Raw genomic sequence first — 21,989 nt, forward strand, 5'->3', positions numbered from 1 at the left:
AGGGAAGAAAAAAACATTACAGTGAGACACAAGGAGATCTTTAGGCATGCTGATATGTTCTTTATTTTGACTGTGTTGATGGTTTCGTGGGGTTTTTACATATGCCAAAACTTATTAAAACGTACGCTTTAAATATGTTAAGTTTATTATGTATCAATTATAGCTCCATAAATGTGTTAAAATACAGGACAATAGCAGAATTTAAAACGGTATACTAAAAATATTTAATATAAAAGATACGAATAAAAAAGGAACAGAGGACCAAAACCATGAGACTAATAGCAAACAATGGCAAATGGCAGACCTAAATCCAGGCATATCAAGAGGTATCTTAAACTGAATGGACTAAATACCCTAATCAAAAGGCAGAGAGTGTGAGACCGAATAAAAAGCAAGGTCGAATTATACGCTGTCAATAAGATATTTTAATTCAAAGACAAAAATAATTTTAAAGTAAAAGAATGGAAAATGAAAAACCATACAAATAGCAAGCATAATAGAGCTAAATTAACTATGGTAATACAATACAAAATAGACTTTAAGACATGAAATACAACAGGAAGATATAGTGATTACAAATCCATAAGCATTCAACAACAAAGCCCCAAAATACATGAAAACAAAACCGACAGGACTGAAAGAAGGAATAGACAAATCAGTTATAGTTGGAGATATCAACACTCCTTTCTCAGTAACTGAAAGAACAAGAAAATAAAATCATTGAATTTTGAAGCACTGAAAAACACTATTAAGCATATGGACCTAATCTGACATTTGTAGAACATTCCATCCAACCACAGTAGAATACACATTCTTTTCAACTGCACGTAGTACATTCATGAGGATAGAATATATGCTAAGCTACAAAACATGTCTCAATAAATTGAAAAAAAATAATTTAAGAGAATACGTTCTCAATACACTAAATTTTAAATTAGAAATCAATACGAGAAAGAAAGCTAGAAAAATCCCAAAGTAAAAAAAAAAAATGTAAACAACACTCTACTAAATATTTCATAGGTCAAACAAAAATCTTAAGGAAATTTTTTAACCATTTTGAACAGAATGAAAATGAAAACATGCCATATTACAATATGTGAGATGCAGTCAACTCAGTGATTAGCATGAAATCTATAGCTCTAAAACCTTACATCTGAGCTTCCACCTTAAAGAACGATAAAGAACATAACAAATTAAACTCAAAGGAATAATAAAAATCAGATCAGCAATGAAATAAAAAACAAAGGGAAAAGAAACAATGGAACCAAAAGCTGCTTCTTGAAGGAGATTAAGAAATTAATAAATCTAAACCAATTGATACAAATTCCAAATATGAGGAATGAAAGAGGGGACATCACCACAGATCTTACAGACACTAAAAGAATAAGAGAACGTTATGTTTTTCTAATAACGTTTTCTAATAAGTTTAAAAACTTAGATGCAATGCAAAAGTTCCTTGAAAGACACAAATTACTAAAACTACTAAAGAAGAAATAGAAAATTAGTAATTAAAAACCTTTTCACAAAGCAAATTACAGACCCACACAACTTCTCCAGGGGATTCTACCAAACATTTAAGAAAGAAGTAATACTAATTCTATTAAAATCCTTTTAGAAAACAGAGGAGGAAGGAATAATTCCCAACTCATCTATGAGGCCAGTATTACTCTGATAACCAAACCTATTCAAACCTATTTCTGATAGAAATAGATATCACAAGGGGGAAAAAAAAACTATATACCTATATTCATCATGAACATAGACATAAAAATCATCAAAAAAATTTTATGCCATTGAATCCAGCAACATATAAAAAGGATAATTTCTCATTAACAATAGGATTTAACCCACGAACATAAAGGTGGTTTGCTATATAATATCAAATAACATATAGTATTAATAATATAAAAGAGAAAAAACACATGATCATGTCAATGGATGCAGAAAAATATATTGACAAAATCTAAACACTTAGTCATGATTTAAAACTCTCAACAAAACAGTAATAGAAGATAACTTCCTCAACCTCATAAATGGCATCTATGGAAAACCTATAATTAACGTAACACTTAAGGGAAGACTGAATGAATGCTTTCTCTCTAAGACTGGGAGTAACTCAAGATGCCAACTGTCACCACATCTACTAACTCTTACACTGGAGGTCCCAGCAGTTGAAAGAGGGCAAGAAAAAGAAATGAAAGGCACAGAAATTGCAGACAAAGTAGTAAAACTCAGTAATTCCCAGATGACATAATAAGGTTCAAAGAAAATTCTAGAAAACTGACAAAAAAGCTACAGACGTAAAAGGTTAATTTACCAAGATCTCAGGATGAATATCAATATACAAAAACCAACCGCATTAATATACTAGCAAAGAAAATCTGATAACGTAATTTTAAATTCCATTTATAATAGCATCCTAAAAATGAAATACCTACAAATAAATTTAACAAAGTATGCCTGCGACCTGTATATTGAAAACTATAAAACGTTACTGAGAGAAATTAAATAGGACCTAATACATAGAGAAAAACACTATGTTGATGGATACTGGAAGACTCAATATTATTAAGATGGCAATTTTCTCTAAATTTACCTATAGACTATGCAATTCCAGTCAAAATCACAATAGGCTTTTTTATGGAAATTGACAAGCTGATTCTAAAATGTATAAGGAAATGCATATTACCTAGATTAGTTACACCATTTTCAAGAAGAATGAAGTTGGAGTTCTTACACTACATAATTTTAAGACCTACTATAAAGCTACACTAATCAAGAGAGTATGGTATTGGTGTACAGACAGAAAACTAGATCAATGCAGTGGTCCTCATCCAGGGGTTACTGACTACCCCCATCCTCTCAGAGGACATTTAGCAATATCTGGAGACATTTCTGGTTATAACAATTAAGGGCACGCTACTAGCACCTAGTGGGTAGAAGTGAAGGAGACTGCTCAATATACTACAACACACAGGACAGTCCCCTCAACAAAGAATATTCAGCTCCAAATGTCACTAGTGCCAAGGCTGAAAAACACTAGATCAACAGAACAAAATCTGCACTCATATGGTCAAATGATTTTCTCCAGGGATGTTAATGTAATACAATGAAGGAAAGGATATTCTTTTTTTATAAATGGTGCTGGAATAAATCCCTATCGGGGGTCACTGGGAGGGAGTCAAGGGGAGGGGGAAGAACTTGTGCTATCTCCTTACATCATACCCCCAAACTAATTAAAAAATGGATCACATACATAACCTAAGGAAAATTTTAAAGAAATTTTTAAAGAAAATATAGGAGAAAATCTCTGTGACTTATGGTTAGGCAAAGACTTCTTAGATACAACATAAAAAGCATGATTCATAAAAGGAAAAAATAAATTTGAATTCATCAAAATTAAATTAAATTCATCTAAAGATACTAACAAGAAAAGTGAAAAGGAAACCAGAAATTGTGAGAAAATATTTATAATGTATATATATGGCAAAGAACTTTATCTATAATTTATGAAAACCTCTCACAACCAAAAATTATGAAAAACAACAGAAACTTAACATGTCCAAAACACAAAATTTTCAACCCTAACCATACTCTATGTCTTAAGTTTCCTATTTCACTGAACTGCCAAAACCAAAAATCTGGTTACCATCCACAAAAATATATTCATGAATAAATACGTATTTATGTATATAAAATGTGTGTTTGTCGTGTGTGTGCATACATCCTTTATCAACCAACACTTACTTCCTCTCTTGTATTCTTACAAATTCTCTAGTTTCTGTTCCCTTAATAGCACTCAAAACCAGCAAAAGCTCTCCTTAATTTAGGCCACCATCATTCTCACTTGGATAACTACAATAGCTATTTAACTGACGTATGTGCTTCCCATACTCTCTCTCATCAATTCATTATTTTATACTGTAGCCAGAGTAATATTTATAAAACGCAAATCTGAACAAATGTCACTTCTCTAGTTAATGTCTTTTAATAGCACTCAATTTCCTGTCAGACAATGCAGCAGACAAGCTCCTTAACATCCTTTCTATGGCGTAAAATGGTCTTTCATTTGGCGGTCTCAAATAGCCTTACCCCCCCAAGACATATTTAAATTATACTCTCTCATCTAAAGGATTTTGAATATAGTATTCCATCTACCTCTCTCACGCTAAATTCTTAGTTCTGACCTCACTTAGATCCATGAACCCCGAGAGAACTCATCATTAGCCCAATAAGTCTTCCCTCACCCAATATGAAGGAGTTATATATCCTTTAACATACTCTCGTATAACTATTCGAACAAAACTTATCACACTAGATTGCAATCATATCATCTGTCTTCCCTTATTACTAGAAGGACTATGTCTTGCTCACTGTTATATGCATAGGATCCAGTGGAGTGCCAGTCATACCAAAAGCCCTCATTAAATAAGAAAGAGAGAGAGAGAGAAAAGGTTGGTCTACCACTCATATACTATGAGTGGCCCCAAGGTAAATGTTTAAAAATTTAAAGGCTGACTTTTTTTCTATCAAACACACGACAAAATATGAACTACAAATAAGTAGCCTTTCCTCTATAGCCTGGAAATTAGACAACATGAGTCTTAGCTCTGGTTCCGAGAATAGCCAGACAAATGATCTTTGCCGAGAATAACAAAGATGATAACGCAGACAACATCAACTGAACACCTAGAATAGGTTAAGTTCTATTCTAAGTACTATGCAAATCTGATGTCATATAATATTCATAACAATCTTATGAGGTAGGAATTACTCGTGTATTCATTTTCTAGATGAGAAAAATGAAGCACAGAGAGGTTAAGGGACATTTCATAGTAACAGAGTTAAGTGACAAACCCAGGGATCAGTTCAGACAGTCTGACTTCAGAGCACATGTTTGTAACTACTTGGCATTAGTGTTAATTTCCTTTTCTCTTAAATTCTTAATTTGAAAAAAAAAAGAGAAAGACACACACACAAAAGGTTGAACTAAATTATTCCTAAGGAACCATCCAGCTATTACTTTTGTTGAAATCAATTCACTTATTTCAAATTTCAAATGGCATCACAAGAAATATGATTTGAAAAATAAGTGTGGGATCATCATTTTTACACTTTACATGATTTTACCTACTAATCATATCCTCTTTTAGTGTCTGGTTTTTTTAACTGCATTTCATCATACTGAACTGCTTATGATCCTCTAAATGTCCTGTGGTTGTCTTGAGTGCTCTTCACCAAATATTGCCACTTGATGAACACGGAGCATCTTTCTATTTATTTAGGTTATTTTTTATTTCTTTCAGCAATGTTTTGTAGATTTTAGTGTATAATTTTTTCATCCCCTTGGCTAAGTTTATTCCTAGGTATTTTATTCTTTAAGATACTACTGTAAATTTAATTGCTTTCTTAATTTCCTTTTTGATTGTTCATTGAGGGACTATAGAAACACAACTGACTTTTGTGTGTTAATCTTTTAATCTACAACTTTGCTGAATTCATTTATTAGTTCTGCTATTGACTATTTTTGACAAGGCATTATAAAAAAAGACAAGTTCAGCATTGTTTTCACAAGAAAAAAGACAATTCACAAGCATCAAATTACAGGTAATAGAAAAAGTTCAAAAATTTGGAGACTTGTAGGGATAACCACCTTCCCAAGCTCAACTTATAAAAGAAACAATTAAAAAGACCTTTGAGCAACAAAGACAAACTAAATTCAGCCTTGCAGTAAGTATTAAACCAAGAATATGTTAGTCACACCCACTGTTAAAGATTCAATTGATTAAAGTGTCTCTAAGCAAAGATCCAATAGGCTGTGACCGGCCGGTATATACTTTCATTGAGACCAAATGGTTTGGGGAAAAGAGACCATTGGGATTTCTTCAACTCAAGTTTGATAAATGAAGTTATCTTTAATCAGAAAAAGAGACACAGACAGGCAAGCATGAGGGTAGAAAGCATATACATTATATCTAGGAAGTAGGTCTCTAAAATAACTGTGGGTTTGCCTTTGACAAATGGATATGATTGTAATCAAACAGATAAAAAGCCAGAAGAACCATTACTCTGAACTGTGACTAGCTGCTACCTAAAACGACCCATCGCTCCCAATTTTCCATAGACAGGAAGCAGGCTGAGAAATGGTATCATCTCAAATACTCACATTAGATATAGCCAACAAAGATATTGAAAAATTTTAAATCAACAAGATCATAAAGAATAATGGACTAGAGACCTTGTCCCTAAAGCCTGAAAAGAGAATCATGGTAAATCAAAGAGCAATCCTACCCTCACGGCAGAGATTCTTATTTGATCCGTCCATTGAGATTTTAGAATTGCTGATACTAATGATAGCTGCGCACATCTGTTCTTCATCTTTCCTACTCAGAGTGTTTACAGTAAATACTCTACCTTTATCTCACCACTGTACACTAGACATGTTCGGGGTAAATAACACATATTTTAGTTTCTAGTTCTTCAGGTCAAAAGGGACCATTTTTCTGGACTTGATAATGTAGAGACTGCAGCACATCACTCCCCATCTATCACCCAGAGATCTGGACTTTTGAGCTTGAGGCCCTAGCTAGATAAAATTTCCAGATTTTATCCCACAGGGACAGGATAAACAAATTTGCCTATGAGAAGGAGACTGCAAATATCTGGCAACCGAAAGAGCTGACTGTGGTATATTCGTGCTGTTTATCAAATATTTCCTGCTCTCTTTCTTCCAGGTTCATAGTAGGATCTCACTACCTGGGCCCCATTATGACTGGGTGGGGCATTGTGGACATAAATTGGAAGTGGAAGTGTCATTTCCAGTCCAGAATACTGACTTACTGGTAGGAAATCTGACTGGGCTTGTTTCCACTCTGCAATGATAACAGGTAATGTTCCACATAGGAACTACACTATCAGGCTAGTTCCTAGGGTGAGGACAACATGAGACCAAGCCCCAAAACAATCCTCAATATTTTATGTAGCATGAGTAAGATAAATCTTTGCAGTCTGAAGCCAGAGAGTTTAGGGCATAACCTGGCCTGTCCTGGCTAACACATGCCTTATGCAGTTTCACAGTGCTAGGACCTTAATTCTTCTCTGTGATTTTTCTGTCCATTTACAAAGTCATATACTTCATACCTCTGACAACCTGGTATTTCACCACCCAAAACAGTATGATTGTTTTATCAAATTTACAAAATTGTCTGTGTATTTCCTCTTCTAAGCTATTTATTCAAATGACATTGAAAAATATTTAACAGAACTGACCCTAATCTTGAGGATGGGTGGCATATTTATAAATCTCCATTTAAATTCTACATCTAATTCTGTTTTCTTAATTCTTAGTATATTTTCTTCCCATGATATAAAATAGGTCCTTTAAATAAAGTTGATTTTATTTTCATCTACCAAGTTTTATGTTATTCAAAAATGTTGCTGGGAACTTCTTGCATAAATTATTTATACTATGACAAATCCATAAATGCTCTTCAACTGATTGTATACCGTAAATCAGCTAATCATGTTTTTAACGGCTTCTAAGACATTAGATCAAAAAAGAAACAAAATTCAATAGAAAAATTCAAATAGAAACCAATGCCTATATGAAACAAAAGGTAACTCAAACATAAATAAGTACTTTAAAAAATTCAAATATTATTTATCAGTCTTATACCACTAAAAATCATTTCACATGCCATAATACATTTATAGTCATCTCTTTCTTTCAGTTATTTGATCAATAATATTACAACCCAGAAATTAGCATAAGAATTATGTTTAATTTTAGAGAGAACCACATATTTCAGGCCTTTAGTCCTATTTTTAGTCTATCATAAAATTCCCAAACTTTAACACTGAGTTTACATAAGCATATTTTTTCTCCAAAATACACCAAGGAAAGTAAATGGCACGAAACTGAATAAACAGTTATAGAGCTCTCAGGGGAGGAGAGTCAGAGAAAAGTATAAATATATAATGGATGTGCAATTTTATTACCTGAGTATTTAGCAACTCCTCACACTTGTGTGCTTGTTTCTCAATTGCAGAAATGTACTGTTTTTCAATAGCTTCTACTTGTTGCTTAACTGAAGACTGCAGTAGTGCCTAAAAACAAGCAAAAATGTCATTTGGATTACAGACAAAACATGGAGTCTACTGTTGGCATGAGAATTTTTTTTGACAGTTGTACATATCTGAAATATGATACTCTTCTGCATTATAAAACACACATTTGTGAATATTGAAGCACATTCGTATATAACACTACTTGAAGCTTTCGGTTACAGGTTTCCCTATTGCCAAAACGAGAGTTTTTTGGCTCAGATGTTCCTTCTACACACCTTCTTAAAAAGGCCAAGTCATAGAAGATGATAAAGAGGGTGAGTAGTTGTGTTAAATATAAATTCAGTTTAGCAAAGACCACACAGGATGAGGAGCGTATGAAAGCTGCTGAAAAAAAAGAAAAAAACCAGACATATTTCACTGGCTGACAAAACTCCACATCCTCTCGGCACACTGTAATATCCCATGGGCCAAGCATGATCTTCAAGACCACAAGTCAAGTAAAAGCAGATGGAAATTCTGAGCAATTTCAAACATAAAAGAACTACCCCCCAGGAAGTTCACGCCCCTAATGTGAAAAGGTATAAGTCAAAGTGTGGAAGTCAGAATCTCAAGGCTGTATTCATAAAAAGTCATAAAGTTTGGGAGACTAGACAAACTTAAGGTGGTAGTGTAAATGTTGGAACCTCAGTCAATTAAATATAAAGACGTTAGCACTGTTCTAAGAGAGGTCAAATCAGCATTTGAAGATGTTCCACCCGCTCACTTCCTTACTGGAGATGCTTAGAATATTATCATCTTTTTTCTTCCTTTTTCTTTTCAAGCATTGTACGTTATACTTAACATGTTGTCAATATTATCTTATATGATATTTATAAATCCTAAATCATTCTAAAATATGCACTCAACCATATACATAAGAACTCTTTAGCAAATATTCTATTTTTGAAGGCCTATCTGGATAATAAACTACTTATAATGAAAATAGTAAGTTGAAACAGACACATGTCTTATAGAAAACAGACCTTTGGCACATTCTCCAAGAAAAGAAAAATAAGCCAAATCTCTTAAATAATCTCTGTTTTGAAAATAGATTTACTTGGTTGGAAACAACATGCATTAAGAAGTTAAATAAATATGCATGTATTTTAAAAACTGAGAGAAAAATATTTTTAAAACCTCTAGATGAGTCTCAAATTTTCAAATAATTAACTTTCTTTTGAAAATGTTAGACTGTCTGATGATGGAACTACTCTTATAATTCAACATTCACTCTGAAGCTGCAGAATTACTAGTAAATAAGTAAAGGAAACTGAAGCTCTGACTGAGGTTTAATCAAAATATAAAGAACTGCTTAAAAGAACTGCTTTAGGCCTTCATTTATACATTATACGTCCTCTAAAGATTCCAAAATGATTAATTTACATAAAGCACCAAAATTTAACCTCTTAAACCTTGACGAGACAATGTAAAGCTCTAATTTACCTTTGGCAAGATAAAATATACTACTTGTTGGACTTCAGAAAATTTAAAGAACAGTATAGTTATAGACAATTCCCTTGAATATATTCACAGCATCTTTTGTAGAGAGAAAAATGTCATTCTTTTTTGGGACTTGGGATATCGCAGAATTGTTTTGCTTAATGGAAAGAACTGTTTTCATTTCTCTATTTGCCATGGTTCCAAATAATCCCATGGTTTAAATACCCAATTATGATTTTTAGTAGATTACATCCTTTGGAGGTTTGTACATTAACGAAATAAAATAATATTTTCTCACCATAATTAAGAAAGACAATTGAATAGTATTTTTTTTCCTCTACTGATTGATTTGTACACCATATACTCATTTTCTTCCAACTTGAAGATAGGATAACGAGTCAAGTAAGAGACAAAGCTATAGAGAAAAGCTATGTAAACGTAGCCAGCCTTTCATATAGTTCAAACCCCTCATTGTAGTCCCATTCAGTTATTTAAATCCACCTATCTACAAAAGAGACATGAAAGAAGGTAGTGGGAACATAACGATTAAAAGGAAAAAAAAAGTCTGTCGTCACTGAGTTCAGTCTACTGTTGAAGAGAAACATTCTCTAGATAATCATACACCATAGTTATATGCAAGGAGTGTATCTGAGAAAGAAAAGATGCCTGAAGCCTGCCTGTAAGGGTCAGGGCTAGACAGGGAACATTAAATAGATAAGAATAGCTGGAATAGCTATTTGGTGAGTGATGATCCTTGTATTAAGATTAAGATCCTTGTATTAAAATTAAGATATTTTTAAAAATCATAGTATGAACAGCACCAATATTTCACTCTGCTTCAAACTATAACTACCAAGTTCAGTTAGCAAATTTGTTGCTGAGTATATTTAATCCCTACCTAGGATCTCAATTTTTTTTTTTTTTTGTGAGGAAGATCAGCCCTGAGCTAACATCCGATGCTGATCTTCCTCTTTTTTTGCCGAGGAAGATTGGCCCTGAGCTAACATCCATGCCCATCTTCCTCCACTTTATATGGGATGCCGCCACAGCATGGCCTGACAAGCAGTGCGTCGGTGCGCGTCCGGGATCTGAATCTGCCGACCCCAGGCCGCCGAAGCGGAGCACACGCACTTAACCGCTTGCACCACCTGGCCAGCCCCCGAGGATCTCAATTTTTAAAGTTATTATTTTAGCCTAGAAATGTCCATTCTTTCTACTCCACAGGATAAATTTTGAGTAAATAAAACAGTGTGTGAAGGACTACAAACTCCTCAGAAGGAAAAGTATGTTATAAATTCTACAATTATTAGACGCATAGAAAACAAAGATATTAAGTCAAAAACCACCCCACCCCAACCAACACTCATAAGCAGTAGACACTTATTTTGAACGGAACTGAATATGCGCTGGAATTTAAGTGAGTAGAGAAGTACAGTCCAAGTGGACTACTGCAACCCAAACTACAGCCAATTGTCCCAGGAGTACAGGCAAATTAATTATTGTAAAGGGTCATTCGAAATCAAGCACAATTTCATCTTTCTTGGAGAAGTATCACAGTTGGCTTTTCAAAAATCTATTTCAGATCTTCCCCAATTTTTCACTAAAAATAAAATAAGCAAAACGAAAAGGCATCTGCAAAATGGGTAAGTTAAAACTCTGAAAAGATACTTTCATGTTTTTTCTGGTGCAAGTTTTTCAGCATAACATTACTCTGAATTCTGCAAAGCTATTAAACTGTTAGCATGTCTTATAATATTCCCTCAAAATTTCCATACTACAAGCAAGTTTGTTATTCAAAAGGAGAGCCTACTTTAAGATACATTTGAAAAAATGATGAATGTCAGTCATTTTACTGAATCATTCATCCATCTTTTCCCATGAGCTCCACATATCTGTTTTACAGATAAAGAAACAGACACTGAAGTGAGGAAATGTGCCTGAAATCACATGACAAGACTCAGTGGAACAAAGAACTGGATTCAGATCCACCCACGCAATTCCCTGTTTGTTTTAGCTGTTCTAGCCCAGTAAAGTAGATTTCTCTTCATAAACTAAGCACTTATTCTATTTTTATCAGCCACTTAATTATTAGTCCATTCTTCATTTATTAAACTAATATTTACTGGATGCATACTTTAGTCCAGGTACTATTTTAGGCACTGGGGATACAGAATGAACAAAGCAAATATGAGCCTGACTCTCCTGAGCTTACGTTATTGGCAAGGGGACGGAGAGGGTAGAGAGGACAAGGAAGTTTGGGAGGCACACTACAAAGAAGCCATTTCTGATGGCTATAAAGAAAATAAAATGGGATAAAAAAGAAAATATTAATGGAGGAGAAAATTTTCAGAGAGGGTAGTCAAGAAAGAGTTCTCTGGAGAAGTGCAAATAGAGTTGAGGTATCACAAGTGAAAAAAATTCAGTCATATATAAAGTCTGTGGGAAGGAGATTTCCATCAAAGGAAATAGTGCCAAGTCCTAGGGTGGGAATAAAGCTGATGAGATGAAGAACTAGAAAAAAGGCCAGCGTAGATCATATGATCCAAGGAATTCCACCAGACACTACAGCTACACCAGACTTCTTTTTATCCTTAAACGGGTTAAACTTCTTACGGAGCCCTATGGTTACCAGAGGAGAAGGGGGCAGGGGGTGAGAGGAGTAAAAGGGCACATGTGTATGGTGATGGATGGTAATTAGTCTTTGGGTGGTGAACATGATGTAGTCTACACAGAAATTGAAATATAATGATGTACACATGAAACTTATATAATATTATAAACCAATGTTACCACAATAAAAAAAAACGTGAATCAGAGATCAGAAAAGTAGTCGAGGACCAGAATCACATAGAACCATGGAAAGGCATTTTAATTCTATTCTAACTGCAATGAGAAACTCCTAAAGGCTTTAAACAAGAAAGTTTCTATAATCTGACATTTTTTAATACCTTCAAACAGTGTTGCAAAGTACCAAAAGCACACAAATACTATCAAAACTTTCTCCATCAATGGACATTTTGTGAGAATAAAAATATGTAGCACTGGGGTGGCCCGGTAGCGAAGTGGTTAAGCTTGCGTGCTCCACTTTGGCAGCCTGGGGTTCGCAGGTTTGGATCCTGGGCACGGACCTACGCACCACTTATCAAGCCATGCTGTGGCAGGCATCCCACATATAAAGTAGAGGAAGACAGGCACGGATGTTAGCCCAGGACCGATCTTCCTCAGCAAAAAGAGGAGGACTGGAAATGGATATTAGCTCAGGGCTAATCTTCCTCACCAAAAAAAAGAAAAAAAAAATGTAGCACTGATTTTTGTGGGCTACACATATACAAGCAAATTAGAAACTCATAACTAATGCACCATGCAAGAGCACTTTTTTATTCAGTAGATTTAAGAGTAATGCAATTATTCTCTCTGGTAATGAAGGAGTTAATCCTAATAAGAACTAGCTGAGTGTTTTTCATGTTCTCACAGAAAAGTGCCACAGATGTAGTATATACTACAAGTATATCTGGCAAGTAATACACACTTGAATGTCATCTGGACCCTTTGTCTATTAGCATGCAGTTCTTCAATACTTGCATTCTCCATTTTATCACAAATAGACTGGCAACGAAGACTATGAAAATGAAGACATAGTGTCCAAATGATGGCAGCTGACTAGCTTTGGCTCTGAATGTTGCTACTGGTTTCCAACTAGTCTTAATGTTCAATGACTCTTGGCTAATCAAAGACATCTTTAGCCAATTTTGGTATCTAAAACGTCAATCTATAGCTTTGTTGGCTTGTAGTTCAGGAGGAGAAACGGATAGTTTGATATATCATATATTATACAAACATACAAACTGATATATCATACACATATATATGTATTTTTTTAAAGACCATTGATCAGTGAGTAATCCAATTAAGGTACAGATGTGGTTGTGTTAGAAGAGAAACATTAGGTTATCTCTGAAAACGATATTTAGACATTTTAGAAAATTTTGCTGGGATACAAAAAGAAATAATGTGATTAAAACCTATCATTGAGAGGTGATTTAAAAGTACAAGGTAGGGCCGGCCTCATGGCTTAGCGGTTAAGAGCGCGGTGCTCCGCTGCTGGCGGCCCGGGTTCGGATCCTGGGCGCGCACCGACGCACTGCTTCTCCGGCCATGCTGAGGCTGCGTCCCACATACAGCAACTAGAAGGATGTGCAACTATGACATACAACTATCTACTGGGGCTTTGGGGGAAAATAAATAATAAATAAATATAATTATAAAAAAAAAGTACAAGGTAAAAAGGACTAAGGAGTACAATTCTCTAGAAGAAAGATTTTGATCTGGACTTAAGGCTTTCATGTACTCAAAATTGGTGCCAAATTCAAGTTTAGGTTCACGGTCTCCTGCTAGCCAGGGTGGCAGAAGTAAGGCAACATTCAGACCCTGAAGTTCAGCCCTTGGGGAGAATGAAGGTGCACATTTCTCAAGAGTAAACTCCAGATGTCGGAGGAGTGATAGTGATGGATTTGGTCATACGTCTTTTTAGAAAGTAGGACAGAAGCTATTACCTAAAATTATGGAAAAAATGGATTAAAAAACAAGATTTCTCTCTTCCTTTTTCCTTAATTTAAAAAATGAGAAGTAAAGAGGTCATGAAACTACTACTTTTCAGAAGTAGCTAGGCTGCTGAAAATTTACCGTTACAGATCTCGAGCATTTGCAACTGCAGTGATCCTCAGGTTTTTCTTATGTTTTTGAATTACAGTGCAATGGTATATACAATTCAAAAAGAAAAATGTTAAATTATGGGTGTAGGTCTAAACATGGAAATTCAATATAGTCTAGCTATGCTATAATGTGCTTTGGAGGCTGTGAAAGCCAAAGAAAATCTTCAGGACAGAGGGAATCATTCCTGTTGGCCTTGTTGTTAAGGGATTCTAGTAACATAAGAGTTGTTACCTCAAACACCACAAAAGTCTCCCAGTGAAAATTTCTTTTGTGCCATGGACAACACATTAAAATTAAGAAGCTTCTAAAATTAAGTTCAGCACAGAGACTCTGCATGTCCGCCTTCCAGATACTTTAAACTTCTGAAAAGCTGCCATATGGATATGCCTCTCCCTCAGATGCCACAATATTGTTCCTCATGACTTGAATGAGAGCTACAGTTTCAATTTAAAAAAAAGAAAAAAGAAAGAAAGGAAGGAAGGAAAAGAAAAAAAGAATTCTGACTAAAAGAATCTCTTCAGAATCTTTCATAGGATTAAATGAAGCACCTGGTTATTAAAAACTAAAGACCTAAGCATCTCATTTTCTGAAATATCAGAGACCACGGAAAGAAAGAAACCCATCTAGATGTCAGAAATATTTGGCTTAAATACACATGCATTAATGTTCCAAGGAGGCAGGATAATTTGTTGAATAGAGCCCTGCATCAAGCTTTGAGTGACCTGGCTCTTATTTAAAACTCCTCTTCTGCTTATATGTGTCTGATCAAGCCATTGTGATTCCTTATCTAATAAATGGGGAGTACAATAGAGTTTCTTCTCTGCCAATGATGAAAGAATTCTATGAACTTATGAGTTAATTCTTTATATTGATGATATTTCAAAATAGGATTGTTCTAACCACTTGCTGATTTTTGAGAACTAAATTCCCTACTTTTTCATGATAAATGAAATTCATGCTATGTGGATTCAAGTTAGCATCAACATTAATTTTTAAATTACTAGATTTAAGACCATTAAAGTGAAGAATTTTCTTTCAAATTAATCGATATCCATTCATCAAATATATATCTCCAAGATTAGAAAAGAACTTTTTTCACGCTGAAAAGCCATCAACACTGAGAGAAATTAGAGGTTTCATTTAAATTAATTTTATTAGAAGAAACATTGACAAAGATTAAATTTTCCTTTATGTTTGTATGTATAATCTCTTGATTATAAAGAGAATAACATTGTGAACTTAAATGACAACGTAAGATAGTTCAACTGGGGTCTTTTCCAGCTAAAAGTTAACAGTATATTACAGAAGTGATTATGTTAGGGGTGATATGTAAAACATTCAAAATCCATTGGTTGGGCACCAATCAGAAGTGCCATTCTGAGCAATGGAGCACAGCCAAAGGACCCCTAGAGTGCCAAGCTCTAGCTTGACTGTGTGGAGTTAGGGGCAAGCCCCATAGGAAGGGACGAAGTCATCAAAGTGGCTCAGAGAAATTTTTAATAAACTAACTGGTATGGAAGTATTTCATTATTATAAGATGGCACAAAGTAGTGCTTGCTGGCTGAACATTAGCCCACATTACGTTGTTACAATGGATTAATTAACAAAAAAATTTGAATATCCTACATGAATATCCGGCTGAAACACCAAAATAGGATAACCTTTTAACTTGGTCCTTTTGATCACATGGACTAAATCAGACTGTATACGTATTATTCCTCATGGTTCCTTTCTTATTGCTATAGAGCAATTTGACAATCAATTCACTGTAAATCAGAGATATGACACTGTTAAGTAAGTTATCCCACCTCTGGAAACAATAAAGCCTAAGGAATAGAAGGGGACTGATCCCCAAACAGCAATGAGAGCAAAATTTAATTTTTACTATGCATACTTCCATATCTTTTGAATTTTGTATTGCATACTTATGTTACCTTGTCAAAAAAATATTTTGAAAATAATAAAGCAAATCATTCTAGTCCCTAATAATTTATCCTTGGTATAAAATCTAAATTCTCATATATCAAGTTTCCCCAAAGCTGGTTAACTAGAACTTAAAGATAAAATCAAAACCAGCCTTCTATTTTGATACTGTATTGCACACTAATTAGAATTATGACAGACATCTTAAAATGTTATTTTCCCAAATGTCACTGGTTCTTACATCTCTGCTTTCCTTCCTCAGAGTCTGAGTTTTACAGTTCAGAGAAAAGAATAAAGTTAACCATTCCTCTCTTATATCCTTTCAAATAGGTAAGAAATTTAGGAAATTAAAAGTAGTTTTTACATATATAACCTCATTTGGACTTAGAAAATTAAATGAGTATAATAATAACTTTTGTCAGTTTATCTTTTCAGTTCTTTTTCATAAGAACTATGGTATGTAGCCTTTCACTAACTAGAATATTGGTGGCCAATAAAAAATAAATAAAAATAAATCTGTAACACACATCAATTTTTTTAATCTAATTATGTAACACTTTTCAGGCACTATCTAAAATTGAAAATACCTGAATCCAGATAGACCTTGCTGACAATTCAGTTCGTCAGAATAATGAAAGATTAAGACCCACATAATTTATACATTACATTGACTGTAATAGTTAGAGGAATGATATTTTTCACAGATACTACTATATAATCACTCTTCTAGCATTATTACTAGAGGTAGACACTTGTTGAATAAGCTTAGATAAAAGAAAGATTTGAAAAAACTTTCAACCCCATTAGAACAGGTCAAGCCTTATTCAGGTCAATACAGAGAGACAAAATTATTACGGATGGAAGATACTTATGACAGAGTAGCCTGAATTTTTATGATAATAAGCAGAAATCTGTAATTAATTACAGTATCTGGGTGGAATAGACTGATATTGATAAAATTTTCAAGTCTGATCAACATTAGTCACAAATATTAAGATGATGTGATATAAAAAGTAACCCACAACATTTAAAGTACATTTTAGAAGGTAAGCCAAAATACCAATGGGGAAAAGGCAGGGCTTACATGTCTTAAGAAACAACTAACTAAATAAATCCTATTCATTTAAAAAGCTTTTAATCTTTGGAGGGATTTCTCAAGGTCTGATCCGAAGCAGAAGTTTAAAATTTATATTCTCAATACAGAATGAAGTCTTTCCCTTCAGTCCTTTGACTATCAGGCTAATGATCCAGTCACAAAATAAAGGCAAACCTTAAATCTATATTAAAACAAGTTTTCCAATGCCTTTTGGTTTTGGCTTGGCTGGAAAAACCACAAGAATAGCCTTGCATGCAAAATTCTGGCTTAGCCCACACAGCTCAGAGGCACACAAAAACTATTCTCAACTACCGAACCTTTCTCAATCCTCTGCTGAGGTTGTTTGGTGGGAGGGATAAGAATGGACAAGCCAAGTCGTTAGTTCCAAACCAACACTAGTATCTAGCATGCTGTTAGGCCAAACTCTATTGGCAACTGGAAACATATTTATTTGTCCAGGAAAAATCTGATCATACGATAAAAGCTGGATTTTATAAGAATCCTTATTCAATCAAACAACTGAAACCATAAACTTATTTCATATCTTTGGGTTAACAAAATGGTGAAATTCATAAAAAAAAGATACATGACAGGTCTCACATACCTTAATTTTTACTTCTTCCCTCTTTGCACAAAGAGTTAGCAATCTCTAATCAAGGGAAAATATCAAAAGAAGAGAAAACAAAGTTGTTTCCCCCTTTTGGAGCAGAACTTTATACAATACAAGTAATTCTACACCCTGGGAAAAATCGTTCTCCTAAATGTAATATGTTCTTCCTTATAAAATAGTACAAAACAACTCAAGAGTTCAAATAAAATACTAGCAAGTGGATGTTTTTGAAAAAGGGAATATAGCAGGCATGTGATACTCCAAGCTGGCATTTAACATATGGTACACTACTAAAATTCAAAGCAATCCTTAACAAAACATATTTAAGGCATATTTAACCTTTATAGAAAATGCACAGAGGACCAACACTCTCAATGAAACCAAAGTTGGTTAACATGGGAAACGAAAATATCAAAAATTTTAATCAAGATAATTTCAGAATAACAAGTTTATGTAGTAATTTTGGATCATTTTTCACTATGAGTAGTAGAAAATTCATGTGCCTAATAAGTTAAAACTCTGGTGTATCTGATTCAGTACTCTGATACTTAAGCATAACAAGAAGAGAAAACAATTACATCAGAAAATTCTCTTCATAAAATGTTCTAAGACTTTAGAAAAAAATCTGCCCATTCTCTGCTTTCTTATTAAAATAGTCAAGCACTATTTATGTGTCTAGAACTCATTGGCTTCTGGCACCTGGGATGTAATACACAGAATTAAATATCATCAATTCAGTCAAGCTTCAGAAACAAAGACTATTAAAAAAAAAGTGGGGGGCCGGCCCGGTGGCGCAAGCGGTTAAGTGCGCGCGCTCCGCTGCGGCGGCCCGGGGTTCGCTGGTTCGGATCCCGGGCGCGCACCGACGCACTGCTTGGTAAGCCATGCTGTGGCGGCGTCCCATATAAAGTGGAGGAAGATGGGCACCGATGTTAGCCCAGGGCCGTCTTCCTCAGCAAAAAAGGAGGAGGATTGGCGGATGTTAGCTCAGGGCTGATCTCCTCACAAAAAAAAAAAAAAAAAAAAAAAAAAAAAAAAAAAAAGTGGGTGTGTGTGTCAATATGCCTAATCTAGCAGAGATATCTTGAGATGTGTAGATATCACTCTATAAGCATAAGTCTTGTAAATGTACTCCGCCTGGCAAAAGCACGCACACAATATCCCAGGGTGAGAAAAGAAAGCTCTAGAGTTTGAGGAGAGGGTATACAAAACCCTTCTAGTTTCAAGATGAATGTGATGACCAGGAACCAATTTTCATATCACCAAAAAACTGATGCAGAAAATGTTTAGGTTAGGTACCCACAAGAGGGCCAAGAAACACAACACACCTTTAATCATTATAGTTATAACTTATTTGGTGTTTGTATATAAATATAAAACCAAACTCCATTTTATTTGTTGCATGTTTCACGCTATTTTTCTAATTACCATTTTTGCTAATCTGTCTACTATGTCAAAATTCAAAAAAGTTTCAACACTTGGCCTATCTGCTATGATTTGAAAAATAACTAAATTCCTAAAGTGTAAACAACAACAGAGAGTATAATTTAATTTGAAAAATAAACAAGCTGAGCCAGAACCAAGAAAATAACTTGTAAATGTAACTTCAGGATGAAATAAAAAAATTTGTATAGAACTATGAGTTTCAAAACGGAAAGCTTTTACTAACTGATCTATTTTAAAGCGAACACCAGGATTAAAGGGGAAAAAAAGGAAGGAGAGGAGTCTATTGTCACTGCCTTGAAAAAGAAGATTCTGTATACAGCAGCAAAACAAAAACATTCACCAAAAAATATGTCCATATCTTACTTGTGTCAAATCGGAATTTTTAATGAACTGGGCTCAAAATAAGATAAAATAAAAACAACATGTTGAACTTAATTTCTTGAGCACTTTCCACTCACTATTACAGCATGTTAGCAAAAGTCCCAGCTTTGAACTTTAACACACTGAGTCAACTAGTACTTCCTTTGGAAAATTCTTCTCCAGAGTTATTTAGGATAAAAAGAAAAGTCATTTTAAGAATATGTCAGTGCTTATATACAGTGTATTAACTGTATAAATGTATACAGTGATACTTCTGAAAAGACAAACAAGAAGCAAACACATCTGTGCAAGAGGTGGACACAGTGGGATACTTTCTCTTTAAAAGACAGGCACTTTATTCTTTAAGTTATAGAACTACATCCATTTCAGCAAATTTGTCTGTATTTTTTCCATGTATGAGTTTCTTTGATAGTCCCTCTGTGCTATTATACCAACCCTCCACTATAAAGAAATTTGATTTACTGTGATCACTTATCCCACATCAAGGAGAACAAGATATAAGTTAAAATTAAAAAATCTTAATGTACGATAAATTCTAGTTTCTTAGTTACAGCTAAAACTTTTGTTCGTTTTTAGCTTTAAAAACAGAAAGCAGTCCATCCTACAGTCATTTAGATTCTGTTAAAGTATCTCTCATCTTTCTTTTAAGGGAAAATTTCCCAATGATGTCAATGGGAAATACACACACACGTGCATACATGGACCCACATGCACACATACACAAAACCTTGAGAGGTTCAATATCAGATGATAAAAATGGGGAAAAAATGGTAACAAGTTGAAATAGAATATTTCAGACAAATATTGACAGACAAATAAACATGAAGGGATAAGACAATGATTAACAACCCCCTTGGAGTAGCAGAACAACCTTTAGAACTTTAAAGAAAATACAGATACCTAGATCCTACCTACATCAAGTGATTTAGAATTTCCAGAGAAGAAACCTGCCTTGGCATATGCATTTTTAAAAAGCAACCCAAGTAATTTATTATGTGTTGCAAAAGGTGAGAACCAAGGGGTTAAGATATCTTGATCAATGACAACTGTTGAGGGCATCTTAAACAAGAAAGCATCACACTAAAACAACTACTCATTATCTTAAAAAAAATTAAGACACTCTACATCCTGGATAGTAATCTTTAATAGCGAAAACTACAGATATAGGGGCCGGCCCCGTGGCTTAGCGGTTAAGTGCGTGCGCTCCGCTGCTGGCTACCCGGGTTTGGATCCCGGGTGCGCACCGACACACAGCTTCTCCGGCCATGCTGAGGCCGCGTCCCACATACAGCAACTAGAAGGATGTGCACCTATGACACACAACTATCTACTGGGGCTTTGGGGGAAAAAGTAAATAAATAAATAAAATTATTAAAAAAAAAAAAAAAAACTACAGATATAAAGAACTGTGAAGTTTGAGCCAGTGTATATACTGGAGAATGACAATTACAAGACACAAGCCCAATTAAACAAGTAAAGGAAAATTCTTATGTTGCTTGTAAACATTCTTAGATGTGGCATGCTCCTATGGAAAGCCTTCCAAGATCTACATTTACTTCACTGTTGTTAATTATCAGGATAAAAGATTTTAAAAAACATGACATGAAAGAAAAAAATAAACAAAATTATGTAAACAACATGGGCAAAGTTGGCATATGTAGCACATTAGGTTAGTTTTAGCTTTGTTTTCTTCTGTACTTTAACAGAATTTCACATGTCCTTTTCTTCCATCTGGAGCAATCTATTTATTTTCTAAATGAACAAAAATGCTGGCTTTTTCACAGGAGGCCAGAAATATGAAAGGCTGGGCCACCATCTCTTTCCCTTAAGTGGATATTTCTAAAAAGACTGAAGCAAGAATCCACCTTGTATTATGTTGAGAAGTAAACTAATTAATAATCAGCTGTAAGATAATGACAAGGCATTGAAAGTGCTATGTCAGAAAATTGATATGTGAAGTATAATAATGATAATTATAAAAGCTAACATTTTATTAATAGCATTATTATTAGCCATACAATATTATCTCACTGGATCCTCACCAGACTCCTATGAATAGGTTCTATGGTTTATTCCCTCATTTACTTAAGAGAAAACTAAAACGCACATACAAGAAATTGGCCAAGGTCACACTGTTAGTAAGTACCAGAGCTGGGGCTTTGATCCAGGTCTGTGTGACGTCAAAATAATGAATCAGCTCTAATAATAGAAGTACTTAGCAGTCATAAAGTAGAAATTTTTGCAGAGATGCAATACTCCTTTGGAAATTCATAG

General features: G+C 34.4%; 1 protein-coding gene across 5 annotated transcripts in view; it reads right to left on the minus strand.

Moving 5' to 3' along the window:
• Positions 1-21,989, minus strand: part of CCDC91 (coiled-coil domain containing 91) — a 338,801-nt gene that overhangs the window by 144,156 nt on the left and 172,656 nt on the right. For 4 of the 5 annotated variants that reach the window (XM_058558585.1, XM_058558584.1, XM_058558588.1 and 1 more), the window contains one exon: positions 7,999-8,106. The exons of the other annotated variant lie outside the window; for it this stretch is intronic. In XM_058558585.1, coding sequence (XP_058414568.1) covers positions 7,999-8,106 — 108 coding nt within the window. The remainder of the gene's footprint in view (positions 1-7,998; positions 8,107-21,989) is intronic. 5 annotated transcript variants of the gene reach the window in all.

The sequence above is a fragment of the Diceros bicornis genome, chromosome 17 (genome assembly GCF_020826845.1).
Source record: "Diceros bicornis minor isolate mBicDic1 chromosome 17, mDicBic1.mat.cur, whole genome shotgun sequence".
Classification (NCBI taxonomy): Eukaryota; Metazoa; Chordata; class Mammalia; order Perissodactyla; family Rhinocerotidae; genus Diceros; species Diceros bicornis.